The sequence below is a fragment of the Amborella trichopoda genome, chromosome 2 (assembly GCF_054954075.1).
Source record: "Amborella trichopoda isolate Santa Cruz 75 chromosome 2, AtrichopodaSantaCruz75HAP2 v2.0, whole genome shotgun sequence".
NCBI lineage: Eukaryota > Viridiplantae > Streptophyta > Magnoliopsida > Amborellales > Amborellaceae > Amborella > Amborella trichopoda.
In genome coordinates this window covers 4121502-4147199 of record NC_142337.1, presented here as the reverse complement: position 1 = coordinate 4147199, position 25698 = coordinate 4121502, and the positions used below count along the sequence as shown (strand labels likewise).

General features: G+C 38.3%; 1 protein-coding gene and 1 long non-coding RNA gene across 3 annotated transcripts; both read right to left on the bottom strand.

The window, feature by feature from the left end:
• Window positions 1–1358: 1358 nt before the first annotated feature.
• LOC148783050 (uncharacterized) lies at window positions 1359–1722 on the bottom strand. The gene is made up of 2 exons (XR_016048887.1): window positions 1633–1722; window positions 1359–1510 (listed from the first exon to the last, which is right to left on the bottom strand). It is a non-coding gene; the product is annotated as an uncharacterized LOC148783050 (long non-coding RNA).
• A 192-nt stretch (window positions 1723–1914) lies between these two features.
• LOC18443324 (uncharacterized) lies at window positions 1915–24964 on the bottom strand. 2 transcript variants are annotated; one of them, XM_020672717.2, is made up of 14 exons: window positions 24715–24964; window positions 23814–24036; window positions 22064–22238; window positions 19063–19146; window positions 18742–18983; window positions 18396–18633; window positions 9674–9753; window positions 9480–9564; window positions 8825–8956; window positions 8620–8733; window positions 7444–7491; window positions 2726–2810; window positions 2432–2485; window positions 1915–2345 (listed from the first exon to the last, which is right to left on the bottom strand). In XM_020672717.2, the coding sequence occupies exons 2-14, from the start codon at window positions 24032–24034 to the stop codon at window positions 2197–2199; spliced, it is 1707 nt and encodes a 568-aa protein (XP_020528376.1). In that variant the 5' UTR covers window positions 24035–24036; window positions 24715–24964; the 3' UTR covers window positions 1915–2196. The 2 variants fall into 2 exon arrangements, with proteins under 2 accessions (XP_020528376.1, XP_006853287.1); XM_006853225.4 differs by having other exon boundaries at window positions 23814–24964.
• Between the last annotated feature and the right edge of the window lie 734 nt (window positions 24965–25698).

Sequence of the window (25698 nt, the reverse complement as noted above, 5' to 3'; positions counted from 1 at the left end):
AAACATTGAAATTGGGTAAGGCCAGAGAAGATGTCGCCTTGAATCGTGTTTCCTCTCTCTCTCTCAAGTTAAAAAGAGGTCGTTTGCCAATATTCCGGCCATGGTATTATGCATTTTTCTGAAGAACCTCGCGCTGGGTGTCGGGTCCACCTGGACGCGTCTAAGTATGGGTCCATTCGATGGACCCAGCACGTTGGGTCAAGGTCCAAATGACTTGGACCTACCCAGTGTCGGGCCCGCTTGAATCCTATAAGGTGGGGTTGGGTTAAGTCCGGGACGAGTCAACCTTTCCTGACCTACCCACAGAACGCTCTACTGAAGAGAGCTTTGCCATGTGAAAGCTCCATCACATAACATAGGAAAGCGCTTCCATAAGAAAATAGGCATGACAGCCCTCTTCCATGGTTTTCCATGATGGAGCGCTGGTGGAATGTCCATGCTTTCAAATGTGGGAAGCATTGGATCAGCACAAATCTCCTTTGCAGGAACTTCCCCATGAACAAACATCCCCAGATCTTGAATCACTCGCTCGCTCTCAAACTTCCCTACAAAACAAACATCCTTGTACCTTGTATCACTCTCTCTCTACAACAAACATTCTTGTCTTGAATCTCTCTCTCTCTCCCACACACACAATCATGCACATGTATATTTTTCACTCAAGTGATCCCTCTCCACCTGAGGCACACAAGCAAACATCTCCACCTAAGGAACCCACTAAGGGTCTCTCTCTCTCTCTCTCTCATACATGTAAGACTATACATCTCCACTTAAGGTACCCACTTAAGCGTCTCTCTCTCCCACTTAAGGCATCCACTTAAGTCACTCTCTCACTCTCTCTCTCTCTCTATGTGAGTGCAAACAGTAATATTCAATCCACCTAGTCTTGTCAAAACACTAAACATCAATGCCTAACAGTAATGTTTTGCATAAAGATATGAAGCGACAGTTCAGAGTTTCAAGAAGCAATTAGAACAAGCCAAGAAAGAAACAAAAGGGAAAAAGAGAAATGAGAGAAATTTCCCATCCCTCTCAAAATCTCTAAACTTGTGGTTTAAATCCTCCGATAACAAAAAGCAACCTCACTGAAGAAACCATACAACTAGGGTTTGAGGGCCATACAATGTCGAGTCTCCAGCTGCCTGTCCAATCCTTGATAATGCTTCACATCAGAATCTTGTATGGTGGGCACCCCCACCACTTATCCCCCAATGCAAGTAGGATGGTTTGGCTTGTTTTAAGGTTTGCATGTAAAGATGACCATGCAACTGCTGATAATAACATTTTTAGAGAGACGAAGAGAGCCCTCAAATCAAAAGATGCTTATGAGTCATCTTATCATAGGCCAACAAACATGCTATCATAAGTGGATGACCGATCTATTAGTCTCACTCATCAAAAGTCCATTATATAGAGAGAGAGTGAGCACTCATCAAATCAAAAGATGGGTATGAGTCATCTTATCATAGGTCCAAGATGCTATTGGTCATCTTATCAGTGGATGACCGACCTATTAGTGTCACACATCAAAAGGGTTAGAGAGAGAGAGCCCACTAAGAGAGAGAGAGAGTTCATTAAGAGAGAGAGAGACAATTAAGAGAGAGCGGGGGGGTCCCTATTAAAGAGAGTCACCTTATGAAGATGGCCTAACACAACATTAGAGTCATCTTATCGGAGGACAAAAGCTTCACATGAGAGAGAGTGCCCTCCATCAAAAAAGACCATGAAATATCTAGAGAGAGAGAGAGTCCTATTCCATCAAAGGACCAACACCCTGTTCAAGGTGACCTTTGACCTCATCATCCACACGCCCTCCCTCTCTTTCTCTCTCCTCAGTGCCTGTCCTTTTCCCATCATAGTTGGTTCGCATGTATCAGATATCATGCTTTACCAGTACAGTTTATTACTTCAAGAAACCAAAAAGAATTATGATTCTTTTTATATTATGAATAAAATCCATGATTCCATATATGACACAAAGCTCAGATCAGAGGGCATCGCTGCCACCCCTGCTAGTCATCAAACAGTAGAAACACATTTACAGAGCATCAAATCCATCACCCCCTTTTACCCCTCTTTTTACCTGGGATTTCTAGAGAGAGATGGATGAAGATGGTCTGATGCTTCAAAGCCTTTGGGCCTCCTTCAAAAATCTTATTTGCAAGGCAGAATTTAACTCTGAACAAACTCGGTGGATCATCTGTGATTTTGGTGAGATTGATGCTGATATGATGAGTGAGAGTTCGATTGTGGAGAGGGTTCGGGGCTTTCAGAAACCTCTAATTGTGTGGGCAGTAAGTTGAGGAAGCTTCCTTGTGCAGGCTGGTTAGTGGCGGCCGTGGGGTCTACACCAACCAAAACAAAATAATGAGGTTTTGAAATGCTTTCTTTGCTTCTCATTGTACTCACGAGAGAGAGAGAGAGATCATACCAAACAAAGATTTGATTGAGGGCCTCTTTTGTTTACTCTTTTTTTTCAATTCAGCTGGAGAAATGAAAGAGAAATGCTCACTTGAGAAGCATATAAACATGTGCGTGTATGCTATCCGTGAGTAAGCCTGTGTGTGTGTGGGTGTGTGTGAAGAGAGAGAGAGAGAGGGAGAGAGAAAGAGGGGGAGGGGGGCAGGAAGGGGGAGGGAGAGAGAGCACATGTGCATGTGTGTGTGAGAGAGAGATGTAAGCGCGGGCGGCCACACATGTGTATGAGAGAGAGAGAGAGAGAGACCAATGCCGGGTAAGTGGTTGTCGTTGACAATCTCGAAGTTCTTGTAAGTGTAACCCACAAAATTCACATCTTTCGAAGAAAGCATCTGTTAGACCACAGAGGTTACATTAGTCACTTAAAGTAACAGCGGTATGAACAGAAGTTTGTTTTGTTAATAGAATATGGTTTTACATTCGTTACATTCCACTTCAGTTGGTAGGAACAAATCCAATGGCACACTATAAGACTGTAAACCTCAAAGAATTAAATGAAATAAATCACCACGAGAAAAGAAACACAAGGGATGACAATGGAATAGAGAACTTCAAGAACTAGTAACTAAAGAAAATGCAGGGAATGGACATTGATATCCCGTTTGGGCGGAAAGAAATTGCTCAGATGCTTACCCAACATGTGGTTTGTCATGAAATATCCAGTTACAGGAGTCTTTGGTACTGACTACTGAGTTACACACATCTAAGTGAACTTACATGAAAGTGATTAGAGGAATTGTTCACCATGTCCAAAGAAACAAAATAATGGACCAAACAAGCTCACCAACCCCTCTTTTTTTGCCCAGCCAAAGCAAAGATACCAAGTTGTTTGATGTATTAGGTTTGTTCTCAAAACAATCTATGCATCGTGAGTGTAGGAGCAAGAAGCAGGACTTTCCAGTTATGAAGTGAGAAACAAACACTTCAACCCAATCCCAACGCACAAATACATCCTGGAATTAGATCCTTGAAATGTTTTCAGATTAGATTAAAATGGTACCTCGAAACCCATGATTTTGGGGGACATCCAAGATTCATTCAAAACATTATTTGTCATATAGTAATATACCTGTGAAAGTCAACTTTTTGGCAGAGGATAAATAGGTCCAGGGTGGATATGTGGAATCATTTAGCCCCCTCATAAGAGTTTTCATACCTATATGGCACTGCAAACAAAAGCTTTCTTCCTTCTTAACGACTGATAAAAGAAATCTGCATCATAGAATTCATCTATTTCCCAAAACGTGATCACTAAAACCCCTTCTAAGGTTATTTTGGATAATTTCCTTAATGGACTTCATCCCTGAGTCATATTTTTAACATGTATGCATCTTTGTGGGAATGATCTAGTCAGGAAATCAAGATGGACTCAAGTGCTTTCAGTGGAGACATTAATGACAAAGTTCCACTTCCTTTTTAACAAGCGCAATATTCCAATAGCAAGTGTCCAGAAAAAGGGAGGGAAAAGATAGAAGCACAATACACTTTCAAGGATTCACAAAGTATTTCCAAGCAACACAAGAGGGCCTACTTAATGTATGCATGCATCGATGTGCTTGCCGCAAAGGAGTAACCACATGCACGCCTCCAAGCTTCTCGACTCTTTAAGGGCAGACCACTTGCTCATCCACAAATGAGGACCATCACAATACCACATCTGTAAGTCAAATCCTACATATGCATTCCATATCCAAAATGTTTGTATGGTTTTGTGTGAAGTTATTTCCAATAGGGGAAAATAAACGAACTTGTGTAGGTATCACTTGTGATGCTTTATTAAGACTATGGACAATAAGTCCTGACATCAATTTCTTTCCCCACCTAGGACCCCAAGTTCCTACCCAGTGAATGCTTCTAACCCCATGTGCAAGACAACAAAATTGCGCAAAAACACATTGTCGAAAACCCTCTTCTCCCACTTATATCACCACCAAAGTATGTCAGTTCTATCTAGAATACCTTATATTAATGTGCATATCGACCACCTAAAGCGTCGTCAAAATAAGAAACTTGTACCTGGGGCCAGAAGCATTCACTGGGTAGGAACCTGAGGTCCTAGGTGGGGAAAGAAATTAATGTCAGACTTATTGTCCATAGTCTTAATAAAGCATCACAAGTCATACCTACACAAGTTCTTTTTTTTTCCCCTATTGGAAATAACTTCACACAAAACCATACAAACATTTTGGAACATTTATTAATCTTTCCAAAGCCACCAATGGTCCGAAAAGAAACAAAGATCAAGAGTGGGGAAAAGAGCAAGGCAACCCCTAACTCTGGGCAATCCCATTGGAATGTTCCAATTTCAATTTGCAGCACTCAATACAACTGGTAGGGAGGAAAGATATTGGTCACCTACCGGTTGCTTTGAATCAAGCAGTAGGAAAACCCAAGGAAGGCATTTGATATTTCATATTAGTGAGGTTAAGAGTGTATGTCCATGCAGGAGGACTGCACTCCCATCGGTCCTCACCTTGGGAGAGAACATTGGGGCTTTCCTATTCCCTGATCATCTCGTTCTTAAGCTAAGGCACCACTACTTCCCTGAGCATCTCATGAGCTAGGGGTTTCAACCGTGTCATCCTCCCTTTAGGAACTTCGACTTGGTCTGCATCTGTGCATTAAATCACTCCGACTTGGGCCCCATCTGTCCATGCAGGGAGAGAGGGCAGCAGGTGGATAAATGGGCCCACAAGTTTCTTTCCTGAGCTTGATTCCTTGGTATCCAAAGGAAATTAAGGTAGTTGAGTGCACAAGTGACAAGGTAGAAATTGTAAGTTTGGGAGGTCAGCTAAAGCTCACAGACGTGGAAGGTGAGGAGAATTATATAGAACTGGCGAGGGAATTTTAAGATGTCCATACGCAAAGGACGATGCCTTAAATTTCTTACTTATATATTTATCTTTCTTGTTCATTTAGAGCCCTTTTAGGTATTTCTTAAGGTGTGAGGGAAGTTCTGTCTGTATCAAAGTGCAAGAGAAGTAGATTATTTTATACATCCTGCTCCTGCTGCATTCAAGTATGTTAATTAAAAAAAACAGCAAAGTTGGCAGCATGTGCCAATCTCTAGCTCTTCTGAATGCTAAAAGTAATCGTATGGAAGTACCAGTTTGGAGATAGTAAGCAAAATGCTTTGCCAGTCTGGGGCACAAGCACATGGAACTCCATGAATATCTCCAAAATTAAACTAACTAGTAATTTGGCCATGCCATCCTGACTCTGCTAAGAGTTTGCAGCCAGTTTTATCAGTTCCAGAGTCACTTCTTCTGGCTCACACCTTCAAACTCCCGCTCGAAGGAAAATCAAGGGCAACATAAACTAGAGGGACTTGGTTAAGAAGTCTGTGCTATGTAAATATATCCATATCTTTAAAAATTCAATTTGATTTAAAAATTTATCACAAAGAAATTTAAAAAGTTAGATTTAAGGATAAAAGGCATTTATCGAAATATACAAAACACATAAGAGATCAACTATTTAACATCATACCATAACTTAATGAAATTTATAGATAAATCCTGTCTTACTTTTTATATATTTAAAACTAGTCCCATGTATTTCATATTTTACAATCGAGACCCCTTTTTTGAGAACATAAAGTGTGTTTTGATTTTATCTTTTTTTATACATCATATTAAGCTCAAATTTAGTATGCACATACTTCTCAAAATCATACAACAATAAAAAGCATTAATAAAATAATTTAAAATATGTTCCCTAAAAAGTAGATATGATTGTAACAATTTCCCAGAAAAAGTACATATGATTGTATGCATACTTCTCAAAATCATACAACAATAAAAAGCATTAATAAAATAATTTAAAATATGTTCCCTAAAAAGTAGATATGATTGTAACAATTTCCCAGAAAAAGTACATATGATTGTAAAATATGAAATATACGGAACTATTTTTAAATATCAAAGATAAAATAGGACTTACCTATAAATTTCCCTTAGAATTAATTTCAAAATACTCACAAAGATACACATGAGTATAAGTTGGAGTAATTGAAAAAGGATAAACTGTTAAATTGTTGAAAAATTAGGTGTATTTTGATAAATTTCCCTTAATAAACTCACGTTACCATTAAAAATTTCCAACTATATATTTTACTATAAATATACTTTCACTATAAACATAACATGAAATTGAATAAAAATTAATCTCATATATACTTTAATATTTTATTCATATTATTAAACTTTTATATCATTCAATATATATATATATATATATATATATATGTTTATTTTAAGGTTATCATTTCATATGCAACTCACTACACCGGTATCCTACGGTATCAGCATCGGCACAAAAAGCATACATAATAAAGGTATCACATGTCAAAATCCATTTTGTGAATCTCAACAAGTAAAATACATCCAAGAGATAATATATCCAAGAGTTAAAAGATAGCATCAACAAATTTTAAATTTTTTGGATATTGTTCCTAATAAAGAAAAACAATTTGAGGAAATTCAATGTAAGGGACAGAAAAGTCTAATAAGATTATACGAAGAGAGGATTGTAACTATGAGAATGTTCTGTTCCTTGTTATTAAAATTATCAAATCATAGCTACCTCATTTTTCTGAAGAAAATTGAGGAAAAAGGCAAGATATGGGGTGCCACATACTAAACCTTAATAGAACAAAAGGGCATGATGTATCAACAAAAAGAGCGCAAGAATCAAAGAGATTCCTGCATGAATATGGTAGCCTCTCAAGAGCAGTTCCATTGAATATATTTTAAATACACCATAAATATTCCCTTCCTTCACGTTTATCAGAAATGAAATGCATGACCATCAAATATTGGAAGAACCCATTTCACATACTTCTAAGAGAATGGTTCTTGGTGAAAATATGGAACAAGATGGTGAGATGCTCAGAGGCTGGGATTATAGAAACAACACAAATGCAACAAAATAGGCTTCAAAATTAGAATGAAGCATTGAAAGTACCTTTCTCCATGGGCCTGATTTTGATGAAGTTTGCATTTGTGGCCCTGACTGCATTCAAATAAAAGCAAAAGATTGGCAATCACATGAATCCTATTTTCTTTGGAAGAAAAAACTTCCACCAGATTAATCCTTGTTATAAATAAGGACAACTATTTGGTGAGTCGGCCGGCCCCAAATAGTTGGAAAAAGGCTCTGATGATGATGATTTGGCGAGTCGGCCGACTCACCTATTGATGTGTGGTCAAAATCCGTCTTAAAGACGGATTTTGGATCCAAAATTATAGGGTTCGCCTATCTCAACCATGATGATAATCATGAATCTGGAAGTTTTTTCTTTTGAAAAATAAAAAAATCTCTTTCCACCACTCATTTTTAACTTGTAGTGGAGACACCACTTTTTGACGTTCATCTTAGATATGGATGCATGCACAACGGACCATGGAAGAATAGGTGAGTCGGCTGTCTCACCAAAACAATGTTCTATAAATAAATGCATCCTAGATTAGCAGAAAACAATTAAAGTAAAAACCAGGCAAGACCCTTCATGCATAGCCAGTTTAATGCATCACAATTGCTTCAGCGAAAACAGAGGTAACATCCAGATAGGCCTGCGCACCTAGTAATCCCAGACCAGCTAAGCCCAGGTCCAAAACACATGTAGACAGGGCCCAGGCCAGGCCTGATCCTTCCACCAGGCCAGGCCAGGACTCTGGCCTGCAGGGCCAGGCCCAACCCGAGCCTGACCATGCCAGGCCTAATCAGAAAGGTGGATGACTCCCAGGAAGGCTGCTACTATAAATTACTTACAGAAAATAGGAAGATCTATCATAAAATATATGGAGCCAAAAAAGCCATTTTTAACTCCTTCCAGGCAAAACCCAGTCTCACTGAGATAATACATTGTTTTGCAAGCAAACATCTAAAACGGGGAAGAAAACAGATGTTACATTCTTTGCTATTAATTGACCTCCAATTTTCTTATATTCAATCCTTGAATGTATTTGCCACCCAAAAAGCCATACTCATATGCATGCACATGTTTTTGTGTTTCTGTGAGGGCATGTATGTGTGAATGTATGTATCAAGTGTTAGCTAAGCAAGTTGGCTTGAACCGAGACACAAGATCTCTGCACATAGATAGGGGGTCAAAACAGCAAAAGGAAAGGCATCTCTAACCTCCTCGAATTTTTCAAAGTTTTGAGTATCCAACTCATCATTAACTTCGGGTATAAAAGCAGCTTCCATCTGATATAATTTGTCCCACTGGATTCCTTTAAACCAAGGATGTGCCTGAAGTCCAATTATAAAAAACAGAAATATCATTTAGTAAATTGTGAAGCACAGAGAATCACAAATTAAGAGTAATCAGACTCTAACAAACCTTAATTTCATGGGCTCCTTTGGTCCCAAGCCTCTGCTCGACATTGCATAAAAGTTTGCATATCAGATCTTTAGCTTCAACTGATAACTTTGCTTCTTCAGGAAATTTCAAGTGAGTTCGCCAGTTCACAATCTAATAATGAGAGAATAAGTGAGAGGTATTAATGTAAAAGATTAAGCAGCAATATATAAACTTTGCGCGCTAGCGATTATTCAGAAACTGCACATGGGCCACCAAATAAAATGGTTCTCCATATAATCATAATGGGCCATTGTTTTGATGAAATATTGTGCCATAAGTTAAAGCAAGGATTTTGTCCAGCATGACACAGAGCAGATGCACATCCAGGTATAGATATAAAATTATACTGTCATCAGCAGTTATTAGAAACAAAAACACAAAACGATTCATGAGAGAGAATTCTAATCGAGATAATGAATCAGTATTAATGTGAGGGAAAATTACCAAGAAATTACATAAAAGATTATGCCTAGGAATTTCCTTCCCTCCCATTGCCCTTATGCTGTTCTATTTCTAAATTATTCAAGATCACATTTATTTCCATTAATCCATAATTTACTCCATAATTTTACACACATTTTTCTGAACCATTGAAAGTGAAGATTATTAGTGGCAAACGCAAGCTTCAGTATACCTTTCTGCAGGTCGACATAGGCTCATCCGAATAAAATGGAGGAAAGCCCACAAGCATTTCATACATGATAGCTCCAAGTGACCACCTATGAAAAAGAAAAGAAATTAAATTAAGGTAAGAATTATATTGATTTAGGGCAATGATAAGCAATAAACCCAAGTCAGAAAAGAAAGAACAATGGAAACATCACTCACCAGTCGCACTCCATTCCATATCCCTTCTTCAGTAAAACTTCTGGAGCAATATAGTCAGGTGTACCCACTGTGGAATAAGCCTGCAGTTCTTAGCATTAGTTAAGCTCAAGTGTAAATGTAAAACCAGAACGGAGATCGATGTAAACGAAATAGTTCCAAGTTGAAGAAAATCAAAAGACACTGAGGAGACAATGAATATAATTGGCAGAATAATGCAATGCTTGAATAAATTTAGAACACACCCAGTGAAATATGGTTAAATGTATTTTGGGCTGATCTCATGGTGCTCCCTGATGGGGCCAATTTTTTATTCATATCATGGCAAGTATTTGCTCAAAATGTAGACCTTTAACATAAATTAAAGAAAGCAATACAAATCGAACAACCGAAGTTCATCCTTTTATGAGACTTTTTATTAGATTCTGGGGAATGCAGTCTACCTAGAGACACCCTGTTTATCTTACATCAATTACAATCGTAACACACAGAGGAACACATCTGTTCAATTTATTACGTCGACAAAGGAAGAAAATTAAAATCATAATAAAGAAGAACGAAATAGGTACATCACAAGCATTTTTCATCCGATACCTTGCTTCAAACAAAGTCATCCTTCCAAAAGATCAGCACTATGATCATTATATATTCTCTGTTTTTCCCTTAAAGCCCTCTCTAATGAATGAAACTCTCGCTATGTATTCCTCCATGTTCTTTTTTTTGGGTAGATCAGTGGGGAATACAAGCCCCTACCCGTTTTTAGAAATAATTAGCAGTTTTCTAATGCGTTAGTGGGAGTCGAAACCTAGACCGGTAGCTGAGGCTCAAGTGGTGCTGCCACCATGACCTCAACCCCATTCCCGTATTTCTCCATGTTCTCTCTTTTCATTGTTTGATCTCCTTCTTCTTCTTCTTCTTCTTCTTCTTCTTCTTCTTCTTGTCGGTGTTATTCCTCACAGCTGAGTACTCTTAGCTCGTTTATAAGCATCATATGTCTCAGCCGGAGATACCAGTTATTGAGAGTATGTAGGCAGTTATGATGAGAGAGTGGGGTAAACGCCCATAGAAATCAGAAAATACTCCCAAGAAAGTGTGCAAGTGGCATCAAAGAGTGGGAGATAAATCCTGGAGATAGAGTACGATAGAGATCTCAGGACATTGGATAGATAGATGGACAGATTCCCCAAGAAGTGGGCTTTTGTGTCCAACAAGATCCGCATTTCAAGGGTTATACTTATCGTCACTTGAATATGGGCAAACAATTGCCCATTTATGCGGCTCTGGATTGTGGCTACAGTACCATGATTTCAAAGCAACTAAAGAGAGTCTCGAAGGGGATATTCTTCATCGAACCCTCAGGTTCTATCTAATCAGTCCCGACTCCTAATCCAAACTCATAAGCTCAGAAGTAGGGCCTGAACTTCTCAATACTTGGCAATGAGCCACCACATGCATGTCTACCATCACAGTTGCTGGAGAACAGTTAGTACCGTATAAGGCATAGATTGTGCAAGACATGCATCCCAAAGCAAGAATCAATTGAGACATGAACCACATGAAGCGTAAGTCGTCTGGACATGAGCCACACAAAGTATAAGCCGTGTTAAGAACGAGTCACAAAGGACATGAGCTATAGAATGCATAAGACATAAGTCACATAGAACATGAGCTATACACGGTATATGTCACCTATAACATGAAGTCATGAACCACATCATCATCATTGTCAGAGCCTTTTTCCCAACTAATTGGGGTCGGCTACACCAATCCTGGTCCGCCATTCTGCGCTATGGGCCATACCGTTAATGAGGCCATAAGTCCCCATAATAGGCATATTGTCGAAAGCCAATCTTGCACATTCATAGCTCAACCACTAGAAATCAACAGCCATAATAAATCTTGCATGTAGGCAAACATTGTTGACGTTGTACACATCGAAATGTTAGGACAAGCCTTTATACAACATATGCATGCAGAACTCCACCATTGCTGGTCCCAAGCCCGGATGAAAAAGGAGGAGGGTTGTGTTAAGTTGGCAGCCAATGAAAAACTTTTGCCACATCCCTCATGAATCCTAATCCAAGTGGAATGGTTGAATAATAGGATTCATGCAGCCAATCCCAAATAGTTGGGATTAACGCTCGGATGATGATGATGCATGTGGAGCAATCAAAGAACAATCCCATTGGCTATTCAGAATTGTCGATTATGATTGGGGCCCACTCAAATTGTGTGAGGATTGTGAAGAATGTCAAAGCATGTCCAGAATAGTCATCCCAAACATTAAGGAAAAGGTTCCATGGGCCCATTTCGTCTTTCTAATACAGAGGTCTGGGGCTCATGGCAAAGCTATACGGGCATTTTGCTGAGCATTTGGAATGCATCTTGAATGCAATGAGTCCAACTGTATTATATATATTTTCCTCATTCATCTAAACAATCATTAATAGAATAAAATGTTAATTTCCAATATTACCATGGTTGCAGATATTACCTGCCAAAAATGCTACAAATATCTCGTGGGTGTATCGAGCTTTTTGATAACCAAAGGATCATTGAAAAATCCCCAGACATGGACAATTAGTTTTGACTCATTGTACAATAGTAAACACCAAGCGTACATGACTAAACATGTTTTGTTTCTAATAATGTTAACCTTACATGACTAAACATGTTAACAAGGACCTCTCTCTCATTCATGACTATTAGAAGACCATCAAGCACTTGGTATAGCCTTTCAGCTCCCAACACATTGATCATTTCACCAGACAGCATGTTGAACACTTGATGCCCATGGTTGTCTTCTAGGTTCATCAAGTTTCCATTGAACCACCGAGGTTCTCATGGCATTGCCATGTGCATGCACTAACAGTTATGCCTAGATGACCAAAATTCATCGCACATGACTTCATTATCAGGCCAGGGTGACTGGTTCCGACCGCACAAAGCTCCTGATCAACTATCTTCCAAGTCCCGCTTGTGCAAGATTTCATGCAGAGCTGCTCTTGTCAACTTCCACCACGTAAGCCATATTGTGAGCATAGCAACTGGATCCCAAGAGATCAATTGAACACCAAGGGCTTCAGAACCATCAAACGTTTGGCGTCCATGCTAGAGGATCGTATAGGACTTTTACTAGGCCAACTTGCCATATGTCTTTATGCAATCTGAGTCCACATCCAGACCCAAGCTTATAATTGCACTTGTGTGCCTAGCTTATCCTAAGAAGACACTTGTCATCCCATTAAACACCTAAGTGTGATACAAAAACCACTCAAACAGCGAGATGTTCATAAGCATATTTTGAAATATAGTTACCCGAATCGCCTATGAGGGTAAACGGAATCTCGATTTGGCATTTCCCCAAGCGAAAGTCGATTCTAAAAGAAAGGAATCATGTTTTCATTTTTTGGAGAACCCGATTCCACCCAGTTTAGGAATCTCGATTCTTGGATTGCCGGAATCAAGATTCCATATCGAGGACTTTATGATTCTTAGCTACATAAGAATGTGATTCTGCTTGTGACAAATGTTGATTCCAATTTTTTTGGAATTGTGAATCCATGTTGTTTGGAATCAAGTTTCTATATTGCAGACATCGTGATTGCTTGCTACACAACAATGCGATTCTACTTATGCTAAATGTTGATTCAAAGTATTAAAGAATTGCGAGTCCATGTTGTCAGGAAGCAATGTGAGCATAGGGAGAGCAGAAACCCTTCGATGTTCAATCATGAGTGAGTACGACATGTATGACAGCGTGAGAGAATTTGAAGTTGTTGCACACGGCAATAAAATCAAATTTTAAAATATAAGTAACATATTAAATTTTTTATTTTCTTATTTACTAATTTCCATCCTTCATTTCATGTTACTTTTTAAGAATTCTTACCAAGAATAAATAATACTAAAAAAATATGTTCCTTCAAATTTAATAATGTTTGGTAACTGGTGTGGGCACTAAACTACTAATGTAATAATGTTTAATATATGATGGGCACCGTCATTTCTTCAAGTTGAATAAGAGGATAAAAATGTTTTTCTTTAAGTAAAATAAGAAGATAATAAGGATATGAACGACGTGCCATGTGTGATGTTTTAGGTTAAATTAATCATTAAATATCAAAAAAATTGACTAAAAATTGAATAACTCAATTTTCAAAAGTCAAAAGACTCAAAACTACATTTAACAAAGAAGAATTACTATGTCATGTACTTATTTTATAATTCAAGGAAAGGAGATAAAGGAAGCTTGCCCTTGTTCTCCAGACCTTGGAGGTATATTAGGGGTATCGATAGACCGAGTCCATTGTATGGGATTGTCCACAAAGATATCATAAAGGTTGACATTAGTATTTGGAGTCTTGGAATGAGTATATACAGATCAAAATTCGATCTCGTAGTAATGGGTAAATTTATATATTTTCTGAATACTTCTCTCATACACCGGAGGGAATTGGTTCGCAATTCTAGTAAGGGGTTCCAATATGGGAAGAATCACGATTCCGGAATAGTGAGAATGTTGATTCCAAATTGATGGGGACAACGATTCTAGAATTTTAGGAATCAAGATACCTTATTTTTAGGAATCATGATTCCATAATTTTAGGAATCATGATTCCAGCAACCACCAAAAGAAGTAGGGTCATGTGTGATTCTATATAAGTATGAAACGTGATTCCAACATGAAGGGACATCAATTCTTGCAAATAGGAAACACGATTCCTAATTTTTTGAATCGCGATTCCGAAATAGTGAGAATCATCCAACATCTGAGAAATGCTCAGAAAGATTAAAACATGAGAAGCAAGCAGAGAAAAGGCCTATTAATTGTTATCCTATAAACAGGAGGCTTTGATGAGTTTTAAAAGAAATTATCATTTCCAATCCCCTCCATTAAAAACTTTAGCTAACAAAATCTTTATCATGGATATCGAGATAAAGTCATAGAAATCTTCAACTGTTAGACAGGAAAGAATGCAGAGGCATCCAGGGGTGAAAGCAAAGAAATGGCATTTAGGGCACTTGAAATCCTGGTTTCATTGATTCACTATGATATATATGCAGTCAATTGTTGTAAAGGGTGGAGGTTGAAGAATTGCAGGATAAAACTTTGAGGTTACCTCATATATCATCATATTAGTCACCATCACACCTTTGCACATACATCTCTGCAGTTGGGATCCAGCTTTGTGCAATTTAGTGTAAACCTTGCGTTCAAATTATACTTAAAAAGACTATAGAGTTTCACAAAATCAATCAACTGTCAACACAAAAAAAAGTTTAACAATTTCCACGCGTGGCTAAGGTGATCATTCTTTCTGAAAACAAATTATAAAAAAATGAGACCTCACACTAAGGACTGCTCAAAAAACAAGTTCATGGGAGAAGCTTACAAACATTATTATTTTCGGTAAATGACCACATTTTCTACAAACACTATTTTTTTTCGTAGAGTGAATGACCACCAGCCGGACACCCTCCCCCCAAGTAAATTCTTTTGCGCCAGAGACCCTGGACTGCCCTTTCGTATGATTGATGATCCAATGGAAAATTCCAATGAAAATGATGGGTTTTTTTTTCAAAAAAGGGATTCTCTATTCAATCCCCAAGAAGTGATTGACTTGCCAAAAAGCTTCACCCACATTCATCAAAAAAATTGATGTGCAGCCTCTTCGCTGCCAAACTGGCTAGAAAACTTGACCAGAGTACCTGAGAAAAGCTTTTAGTGATTCCTTCAATGACCCAATTTAAACCCAACAAGAATCAATTTGCTCTTCCTCAATCTATGATGCAGCCTAGAATACTGCCCTCGAGTATCTAGATAAGAGAGACAAGCTTGAAATTTACAAGAGGAACCACATGTGGGGAAATTAGTCACGGAGTCGATCATTTTATGTCTTTTATTTATTACTCGAATCGTTTTACTGATTTAGAGGTACAAGTAGTAATTTTTAGAGTCTTTTATGTCTTTTTATTCATTTAAAGTATTTTATAATAAATGGTCATGATTAGATCAAATGGATGACCAAGATTAAATCATGTCTAGGATTTTCTTATATAAGAAATGAACTCAAGCATAATGGGTCATCTTGTTATGGATTTTATTCAAAAACCCCTAGAGCAGCAAGTGTTTCTTCTTTTTTCTCTGGTTTTTTAATACTTCTCTAATTTTGGATCTTCCCTATCTTCTTCTTTCCTAAACCGTAGCTCCAAGCTACTAGGTCTGCCACAAGTTAGTATCAGAGACTGATGATCAGTACGGACGGTACTGTAGCATGTTATTGTAGCGCAGTACTGTAGCATTGATTTTTCTGCCCTAAATCAACAACCAGGCCTCCATGCAAAGGCAAAGGAGGAAAAGCAACAATCCTAAAAGCATGTGATGCTAGTTCGTGAGAAGGGATTGCAAATCTGAGGAGATTGGTCGAAACCATAGGTCAACGTTTGGTGCAAATGGAAGCCCCGTCTCAAGAGTATGAGATCGAGGCAAATGAGGAATCCATAAATTCGTCCATGATCAAGCTCCAAGGAGACAAGGTAGCTGATCACATGAATAGGGATAGTAGGTGGGAAACCGGTCTCAAGGTTGAGATCCCAAAGTTTATGATGAGGACAACAAGTATTAAGGTGATCCCATCTATGATGAGCCGGTTGACGAAGATGACCCGAAAGTGATCTATAGCGATTTTGGGTACTAACTACCAATCTTTGATGTGTACCCTGATGAGGATTCGAGTTTGGTAGAAGAATCAATTTGTGATGAAGTTGGTAAACCTAGTCTTGATGAAAAGAAAGAAGAAAGTCCCATTTTCAATGAAAAACATGCTATTGGCCGCGAAGATAATGGTGGTGATGGTGTTTATGATAGTGAAGATGGCGGTGATTACACCTGGCTATTACCTATTACTTTGTTTTAAGTGGAGAGCCCCAACAACAACTCACCAAGTTTTAACAAAAAGAGGTTGTAGCTACAACGCATTCATCTTAACCCATTTTAAAGTTTGTTAGCGAGTTATCTCAGGTATGTTCATGTACAATAATCCTGTGTATATGTGCTACGAATGCTACAATTTTTCATGTAGACAAAACATGAAAGTGATGGATAAAGTTTCTATGAAAGATGCAGTAAAACATTTCTCTCTTGTTTTCTTGAATTGGGTCCCATCAAAATTGGGGGAAAGTACATATTCCTTGTTGATGTTAGATATGGGAATCTAGTACCATTGTTGCTGGCAGTTATATATTGCCCATTTTGTTGGCATGCAAATCAGTATGCTTATAGCATTCCTGTCATACCTGGCCTTATACATCAAGGATTACAACCAATGGAAATCTATGGACAAGATGGCTTATCTCTTGAATGATATGGTGTACTAGAATGGGCTTACCCCTATTTGGACAAAGAAGCATGCTCTTGATAGAGGCGAAGCAATAAATTGAATACCATGGCAGAATGAAGCTTCTTATTGGGAAACTCATTTTCCCTTACTAATTTCTCATGTTAAATTTGCCAGGATTGTTCTGAAGGAGCTTCATGATCAGTCAGTGCCGAATATTGTGTATTGAGAGGTTGCAATGTGTTCGATGTTTTATTTGGTGCAAACAAGGTGATTGTGTTTTCTGTTGAAGACAATTCATTGGAACTATGCTTTCACAAACTTAGGGAGTATGATGCCAAATATAAGGCCATCGCTGGCAAGCATCGCCAGCATAAGATTTTTGATGTTGGAGATTTTGTGCGGGCAATCTAGACAAAGGATAGATTTCCAACAAGGGAATATCATAAGTTGAGCCAAGACTGGACCGTGTGAAGTGATGCAAAAGATTAATGACAATGCCTACAAATTGAAGCTCTCCACCCATATTCGCACTTCAGATGTTTTTAATGTCCAGCATCTCATTCCATATCGTGGATCAACCTCTAAAGGCGAGCCGCCGAATTCGAAGGCGAATTCTTTTGATGAAGGGGGGGCTGATGCAGCCCAGAATATTGTGAATCATTAATCTTTTTTATTTTTTTAATATATGAATTTGGGGTCTACACAAACTTCAAATCAAATGGATGGGATGTAGTCACATAAAAATTTCTGATCAAGGAGAATCAAGAACAAGGTAAAAAAACTCAACAAAAAACTTCATAGTCAACCTAAAAACTTCAGCAACATACATAAAATATACTTTCAAAGTTCTCCACACAACAAGAAAATACAAACATGATCATTAGGCCAAGCTTCTAAGACAAAGAACAACTGGCAACAATCCTTCAATTGTTTAAGCAAGCATCCAACGTAAAAAAATAGTATAGCCTCCAATTCTATTAATGGTTTTTATTTTGTTTAGAAAAAAGAGTAAAGCAGTGATGCAACTGCCTTTGATCGATGAGTGAGTGAACCATGAAACTCAGAATAGGATGACATCATACCATCCTCAAATGAATTGTGTGTTAGTCTCACCACTTTGTACATCAATTTTTCTTCTGATCAATAACAGAATTCATTAATATCATAATTGATGTACAAGTAAGAAAGATTGGCTGTATATTGTCTTCAATATCACTAAACTCTCTTAAGCATGTCATATTCAAAAAATATCCAACAAAGAAGTATATTATATTCAAAATTTATTACCTAAAGTCATCAGGATGTTGCAACCTTTGTAGTTAAGTCCAGAAGTTTTGTTAGTTCCATGAAGGAAATCATACAAGGGAAGATAGAGAGCTCACCAGCATACGCCTGTTCTTTTGCCAATGCTGTAATTGCTCCTGCTGTGTGCGCCTGGGCAGTGGGGACATGTTTGAGCGCCCATCACTCTCTCCTGAGGCTTTTAAATTTCTTCCACTTGCATAGTCACTCTCACTAAGATTCGGGAAATTACGGCAATCCAAGGGCTTACAGAGCCCAAAATCTGAAAGCTTCATATGCCCATATTTATCAAGCAACAAATTGTCCGGCTTGATGTCCCTGTTAAAAACAAAACAAAACAAAATAAATCATTGTTCTCAAGGTATCAGCAAAAGATAATTGGTACATATGCTTCATTAATAGGCAATTAGCAAGTATGAAACAAACCTATGGATGTAATTGTGCTTGTGGATAGATTCGATAGCCAGGACAGTCTGCGCGACATAGAATCTAGCCTCATCTTCTGTCAAGGTATCCTTTCGCATGAGTAAGGTCATCATATCTCCTCCAGGAAGGTATTCCATGATGAGATACAAAAACTCCTCATCTTGGAAAGAACAATAAAGCTTGACAATGCAATTACTGTCAACCTCAGCAAGGAGATTTCTTTCTGCTTTAACATGCTCCACCTGTGAATATTTAACAAGAGGTTAAGTATTTCATAAGTGAACACCAAAGATATCCTCAAACGATAGATATTAGGTGTACCTGGCCTCTACGGAGCATTTCTGACTTTTTCAACTTTTTCATTGCATATACATGACCTGTGGTCTTTTCCCTGCAAAGTCTTACCTGCACAGTTATAGGCAAATTATGAAATTAGAATGGTACCAAAAAGTTGAAAGCAGTGTAATTAATAACAAACAATTTATGAACTAGCATATAAAGGGCACACCAGACAAATATCGTAACATGCATAAATGTAGGGCGCATATTTCTTTTTTTATTTGGAAAAGTTCAGGGCCGATTTTTCAATTACATTAATCCATGAATGAACCCTTCAAGAAGTTAATCAATATATCTATATATATATATATATATATATATATATATATATATATATATATATATATATATATATATATCAAACAAGTGAAGAATGACTGAATCCCCATGCATTTGTGCCAGCAAACAAAATAAAGGAACATTTGTGACAGCCAGATATCATTATAAAGCAGATTTTGGAAAAAAAAAAAAAAAAAAAGGGCGGGGTGGGGGAGTGGAATTTGTCAAAATACACAACACTGCATGGTTATTTGGCAAACTACTAGATGACCACACGAAATGAACATATTCCATTTAAAAAAAATAGGTTCAAAGTAAGGTGTATATTGCGCTTCTGGAGGCCCAAGATGCAGAGGCAGAAGTATAGCACTGAAGCCAGGGAAAAAGGTTGATTCTCATAAAGTGGCAACGGAGGTGGTAGAGAGAAAAAAACCCTGAATTTCTCTTCAAATCTGAACAAATCAATGGATTTTCGTATGGTCTTGAATTTCAAGTCTGGTTTGAGATTGAATTGCAAAAATTGAGCATGTGGAGGAACATGGGATGACCAAGACTCTCTATCTGGCTTGTCGACTCAGTAAATGCAAGGGAGAATACACCTGAAGTAGCAACCTCTGCTTGACCTAATCCTTCAATGAAGAAAAAGTGAAGCCAAAACCAAAGGTTGAGGAGAAAAATCCAGTTGGGCATTCCTCTAGGGCCACATTAAGATCAGATAAGTAAGAGATGACCAAAAGGCATGGAGATTCACATGGTTCCCAAAAGGACAAAGTTGTTGCACTGCTCCATGTTCACAATCAGTCCACTCCCCTTTAATCTCCTTTCAAGGGATTTTCACTAAACCCATCATAATATGCCTTCACCAACGAAACTCTACCAAGCTCCTCCCAAAAATACTCTAGTGTCTGGTAGTGTTTCAAAAAGCGGACTGCCCAGCTCCTGAGCGGCTGCCGAGGCGGTCTAGAAGGCCTGGGCGCATCGCCCAAGCCTTGGCGGGTATCCTCGGACGCCCGCCTAGGCGGCCGCCGGAACCGGCCTTGGGGCCGCCCGGGACCTGCGCCCCTCCCAGGGGCAGAAATGCCGCTCGTTGAGGCCATTTTTGGGTCCTTTTAGGTCTTTTTTTTAATACTAAAGGTGCAAAATTGTGGGTTTTAGGTTTCAAAAAAACCTAAAACCCATTAGAGGCTATTTTAGAGAGAGAAAAACCCCAAAAAAAAAAAAACATTTACTGGGCCGCCCAGGTTCTAGGCGGCCTAGACCCCCCCGACCGCCTAGGTGCCGCCTAGCGCTTTTTGAAACACTGGTGTCTGGGAGGGGGGAAAGGGAGGAGATGGGGGGGGGGGGGGGGGGGGGGGGGGAGGGGGAGGGAGAGAGAGAGAAAGAGAGAGAGGGAGCGGGGGAATTAGGGGAAAAATCAGGTTAGTTTATGAGAAAAATTGTGAATTTGGTCGAAAAGGCACAGAGGAGGTTGGATGCACGATTAGTGATAGCTTTTGTGCATGTGACATGTTTTCTGACACATTGGTTTGGGGGAGGGATTACGATAAAAATATCCCTAATAATAATAAAAAATGATGATTGATGGTGATGATGTTATTGCAGTCCCTGCAGACTATTGTCAGTAAAACAAGTAATCCTAATTTACAAGTTAGATTCAAATCTCAGAGGTTTAGTCAAGTTAGAGGAAACATAGATGACAAAGGGGGGGACAACAACAAACTTCCTGGTTGAACTTCTGCTGCAGAATTCTTCCCAATAAGCTTTCTTTTCCTATTATTCCTAATTGTTAAACATGTTGCAATTTCATTGGTCTGTATGACAGTTTACCAAGGATTTAGCCCAATAATATATCATTATATCAGTCCTTTCCTTTTTTAAGCTCTTTAGAGATTTTAACATTGTTCATTTGATCCCTTTGTAATCAATAATAATTATTTATGATTAGCATCGATAACTATATCATTCAAATGGAAGGCTCTAAAAGGGTAAGGGGAAGGCTCAAAAGGACAAGAATAGAAGTAGTAATTGGTCTTACTGAGGGTATGGCCCTTGATAGAGAAGAACGAAGGAACAATATTCCTATAGCCGACCCCAAATAATTGGGATAAGACTTGGATAATGATGATGATGATGATTGATAATTATATCATTAAGGAAAAATAGAAAACAGCCCCACAAGTCCATCTACTCTCTGTTTACACCCTAAATTGCAAATTTACACGGCATTAAACTCTCAGGGTATTTAACAGTAAAGAAAAACTGCAATGAATTAGCTATTGTGGCCTTTGAATATGACATTCGGTAATAAGGCTTTAGATTTTGCATGGGACTCAAGGCATTACTGTTACTTCCCCATATGGTAGACCTTGATTAACAAGAGGGAAAGGAGCATGTGCAAATGGATATAAAAAATATGTGGGAAGGTTTTGGTCCACTATCTGTATCATATGACAAAGACACTAGAAAGATTTTATTTCCCAACATACCAACACCAACTATTTTTTGATATTACGACTTTGTCCTTTGCACATCAATACATATCATCAGTAGAGACATGCATGTGCAGTCCACTCATAACAAAGTAGCTTGGAGTTCAAGAGAAGCATGCTCATCCACAGCATGTGCCTATTCTAAGAAACACACAAGTTCTAAAATTAAGTTTTCCTAAAAATAAATAATATACACAAAGAAATGGAAGACGCACCTCGCCAAATGCACCCCTCCCAATAATTGTCAGCAGCTCAAAATCATCAACACCCATTTTATGCCTCTGAAGACGCATGTATTCAGTCTCTTTTTTCTCCAAGTACTTCAGAAGATTGTTCTGCTCTTCTTCTGACACCTCAGCATCAGCCAGCTTCCTCTCTAAGATCCAACGTCTAGGAAAGAGGTAAAAAAAGAAATATAGAAGTTCTAAACGATCAGATTAAGCTTAATCAAATTCACCTTCAATTTTACTTCCAGTAAAGCATATTGTTTTTATGTCATTATATATACATATATAAAGCATGGTAATAATATGGTTTTAGACAGCAACTCAATAAGCAGATTCACCTCAACAAACAAAGAAAATCAAAGATCCTTTGAGAACAAATCAATAAACAGATATCTGTGTGGTTATATCACCAATAAAGAAATGAAAAAAAAATAGTTTAAATAAAAAACTGGAGGTTAAAAATAAGACTCAAGAAAGTCAGTTTATGAGAATGAAGACAATAAGTATACATATTCACAAGCTACTGAAAAACCCAAAAATGACATGGAAGAATTTGGAAAGTTGCCAGGACTCGCGCCAAAGGCTAGTAAGCAAAGCACAATAACACTTCTTTTGTTTACAATAATTCAACAAAAGAATTTATTTAAGTAACCATAAGTAGGTTAAAAAATAGGGTGCTTTATTAAGAGGACGATATGATCAAAGAACAATATAAATAAGGGTGTGGTTTGCACAAGGTTGCAACCTTAAACAATCAAATAAAGGTGCACCTCCAAAATTTATCATGAGATACAATTTTGGTGTTGAAAATGTTAGGATGGTGTGAGAATCTATTTTTATCTCTAATTATAAAATTTTAAACTCCAAAAATGGTGCACATCAAGCCGACCTATAAAACACATGAAAATCCTGAAAATGGATGGTTTAGATAATGAGTTGCAATATATACTATTTTTAGGACTTGAAAGATCTTTTTTTCTCCATATCTATACATCTCGATGTTGAAATGATCAATTAGATATTTTTCCAACATCAAAACAACCTTTTTCAAAGGATTTTAAAGTTGCACCTTAATTCTACATTTTAAGGTGGCAACCTTATATAAACTTTTTCCTATAAATAATGACCATCTTCAGATAAGTCTATATAAAAGCCCTTACTTGAATCCCAGAGGCGACTGAAAACTAGTGAATGCCATCAAACCCAAATTAAAATAATTTATACAAATCACGAGCAATTCCAAACTTTTAAGTCAGTAGGAAAGAAAAACTAAGCAACTAAGCCACTGGTAATTTACTCGAAATGTCTTTGACACGGGCATCCAACTTTTCTTCTTTTTTCTTTTTTTTTATATTCTACCACCATATTTTCTCTGACTTTAAAGAGATATAGTTGCAATATCATGGTTTCTTCAGAATTATCAAAAAAGTTATGGGTCTCTCCAGAAATTCTAGAAATACAATTAATTCCAATTAAATAAAGAAGAGTGCTTTCAATTAAATATCTCATTCGTTATTTCATTTTCAGTTGATCTGCATTTCGTTATGGTATTTCGCTGATACATTTTAAAGGGGTTCCAGGATTGCTTTATCCAATCTTAAAATCTTCCAAGTTCTTTAAATTATGAGTCAGTGTCATGATTTTCTAATGTGACAATTTCAAAAGCAAGGCAAACTCAAACCAATTTTTTTTTTTAATCTTTAAACTGATTAACATACAATATCTAACGAGTCCTTACCTCTCCTTACGCTCCTGCAAGCTTTTCATTTGTGCCTTGTAATGGTTCTCGATATACTGTTTTGCAGCCGCAACCTTCTGCTTGGTGGTATTTGATGGAGCCTCCTCACTTGCAGGCTTATGTCCATCCTTCCCATTCTCCGATTCCTTCTTCTTGGCTGATGATTTCACCTTGTCCCCTCTATGCTGGAGCTTATGAAACCAGCTTCTTGCCGATTCCATATCTGATAACTAGAAACCCATTTCAATTCGACCAATAACCAAAAATCCCAATACCCCAAATGTGTATATTGATATTGTCAAGACTCAAATTCAAAAACGATAAACCATGGTTTGAATCTTCAATGGCTAGGTTTTTTGAGTAAATCTTCAATGGCCAAGTTTCCAGAATCAAACACTATTCTTTACAGATAGACTCACAGAAACCGTGTAAGGACTCTAATATCCTCAAATAGACTTGAAATTTATGTACCAAATCCAAACCTAGAACTCTCAATTATCTACCAAAATGCAGAGTTTTGCACAAATACGGTCATTCCGTATTCGATAAATTTCACAATTTTCAGAAACAGCAGTTTATCCTCACCGAACAATCACTACAAACCCTAAACAACAAAACTAGATCTCAATTCTCCACTGAATTTAATCCCCACACACTCAAACTCTACCAAACCATACAATCAGGCATCTCAATACACTAATTCCAATCAAACACGGCATGAATCCACAGAAATTTACAGCAAAAGCGCACACTTTAACTAAGAAACCATCAAAATAGGTCCTAAGTAGCACAAATGACGCTTAATTCTCCATGAAATTCAACCTCACAGTGCTCAAACTTCATCAAATCACATTAAAACTTCATCTAAACCTACAGAAATCCAAAGCCTCTGAAAATTCACCTCGAATCGCGACACCTGATGCAGTAAAACCAACAAAGCCCTAGTGGAGCCCAAACTCCCCGTATATTGCACGGAATTCAACCCTAAAAGGCTCAATCTTCACCAAACGCTGATACGAAGCACCTGAAACCGATCACTCCTCCTCATCAAACGCCATTAACGAGCACTGCGCCAAAATTAGGTTCCAGTTGATCCAAGCTTGTCTCTCCAGTCTCCCTTCTCTCCTCTCTCTCTCTCTAGAAAATTTAAATGGCTTTTATTAGTCGCTATACAATCAATTTTTATCGTAGTGCCCAAATTCCCGCTCCTTAAACGTCGTGCAAATTACTCTGACGTGGACAGCAGAGGTGCTCGACCGTTAACGTTGCTTCGACTTAAGGTTACTCCGGACTCCAATTCCCCAACAAAGTGGCGCATATAAATACTTCGAGTCCGCATTTTGAGCCCGTGAACTACTGCCACGTGTAAGGAAGTGACCGGAGCAGCCGGTCACAGTCAACGACGATAGCGATTGTAAAATCGACGGTGACGATGTAGGCACGTGTCTATAAGCCAGAGGGAGATCTTTTCACGCGCTTTCGATGAGCTGGACGCCAGCCCTACACGTGGCAGACCAAGATCTGCAGGATTGATTGGTAAAGCCTCGAGTTAAGAAACCGTGTGCTCTGTCAAAAGCCCGACCCGACTCAGGTCCTGGCGAGTCACTGATTTAGCTTCATCTTTTCCTTCCCTATGGAGCTTTAGTCTCTCTCTCCACCATTTCTTAGACTACTGCATTCCTTATCCTGTGTGAGTCAGGATGGCGACGTGCTGGACCCGGTTAGGGCCAACCTTGTCCTGGGCCCAGCCCTTCTCCCCATAGGGCGGGGCCGTAAAAAAAAAAACATGTAACAAATAAAATAACAAAAAAAGATGGCCGAACGAGATAGGCACCAGCCCTAGCCGCGACCTTGAGCCACAATTCATGGCCTTGCACCTACATTT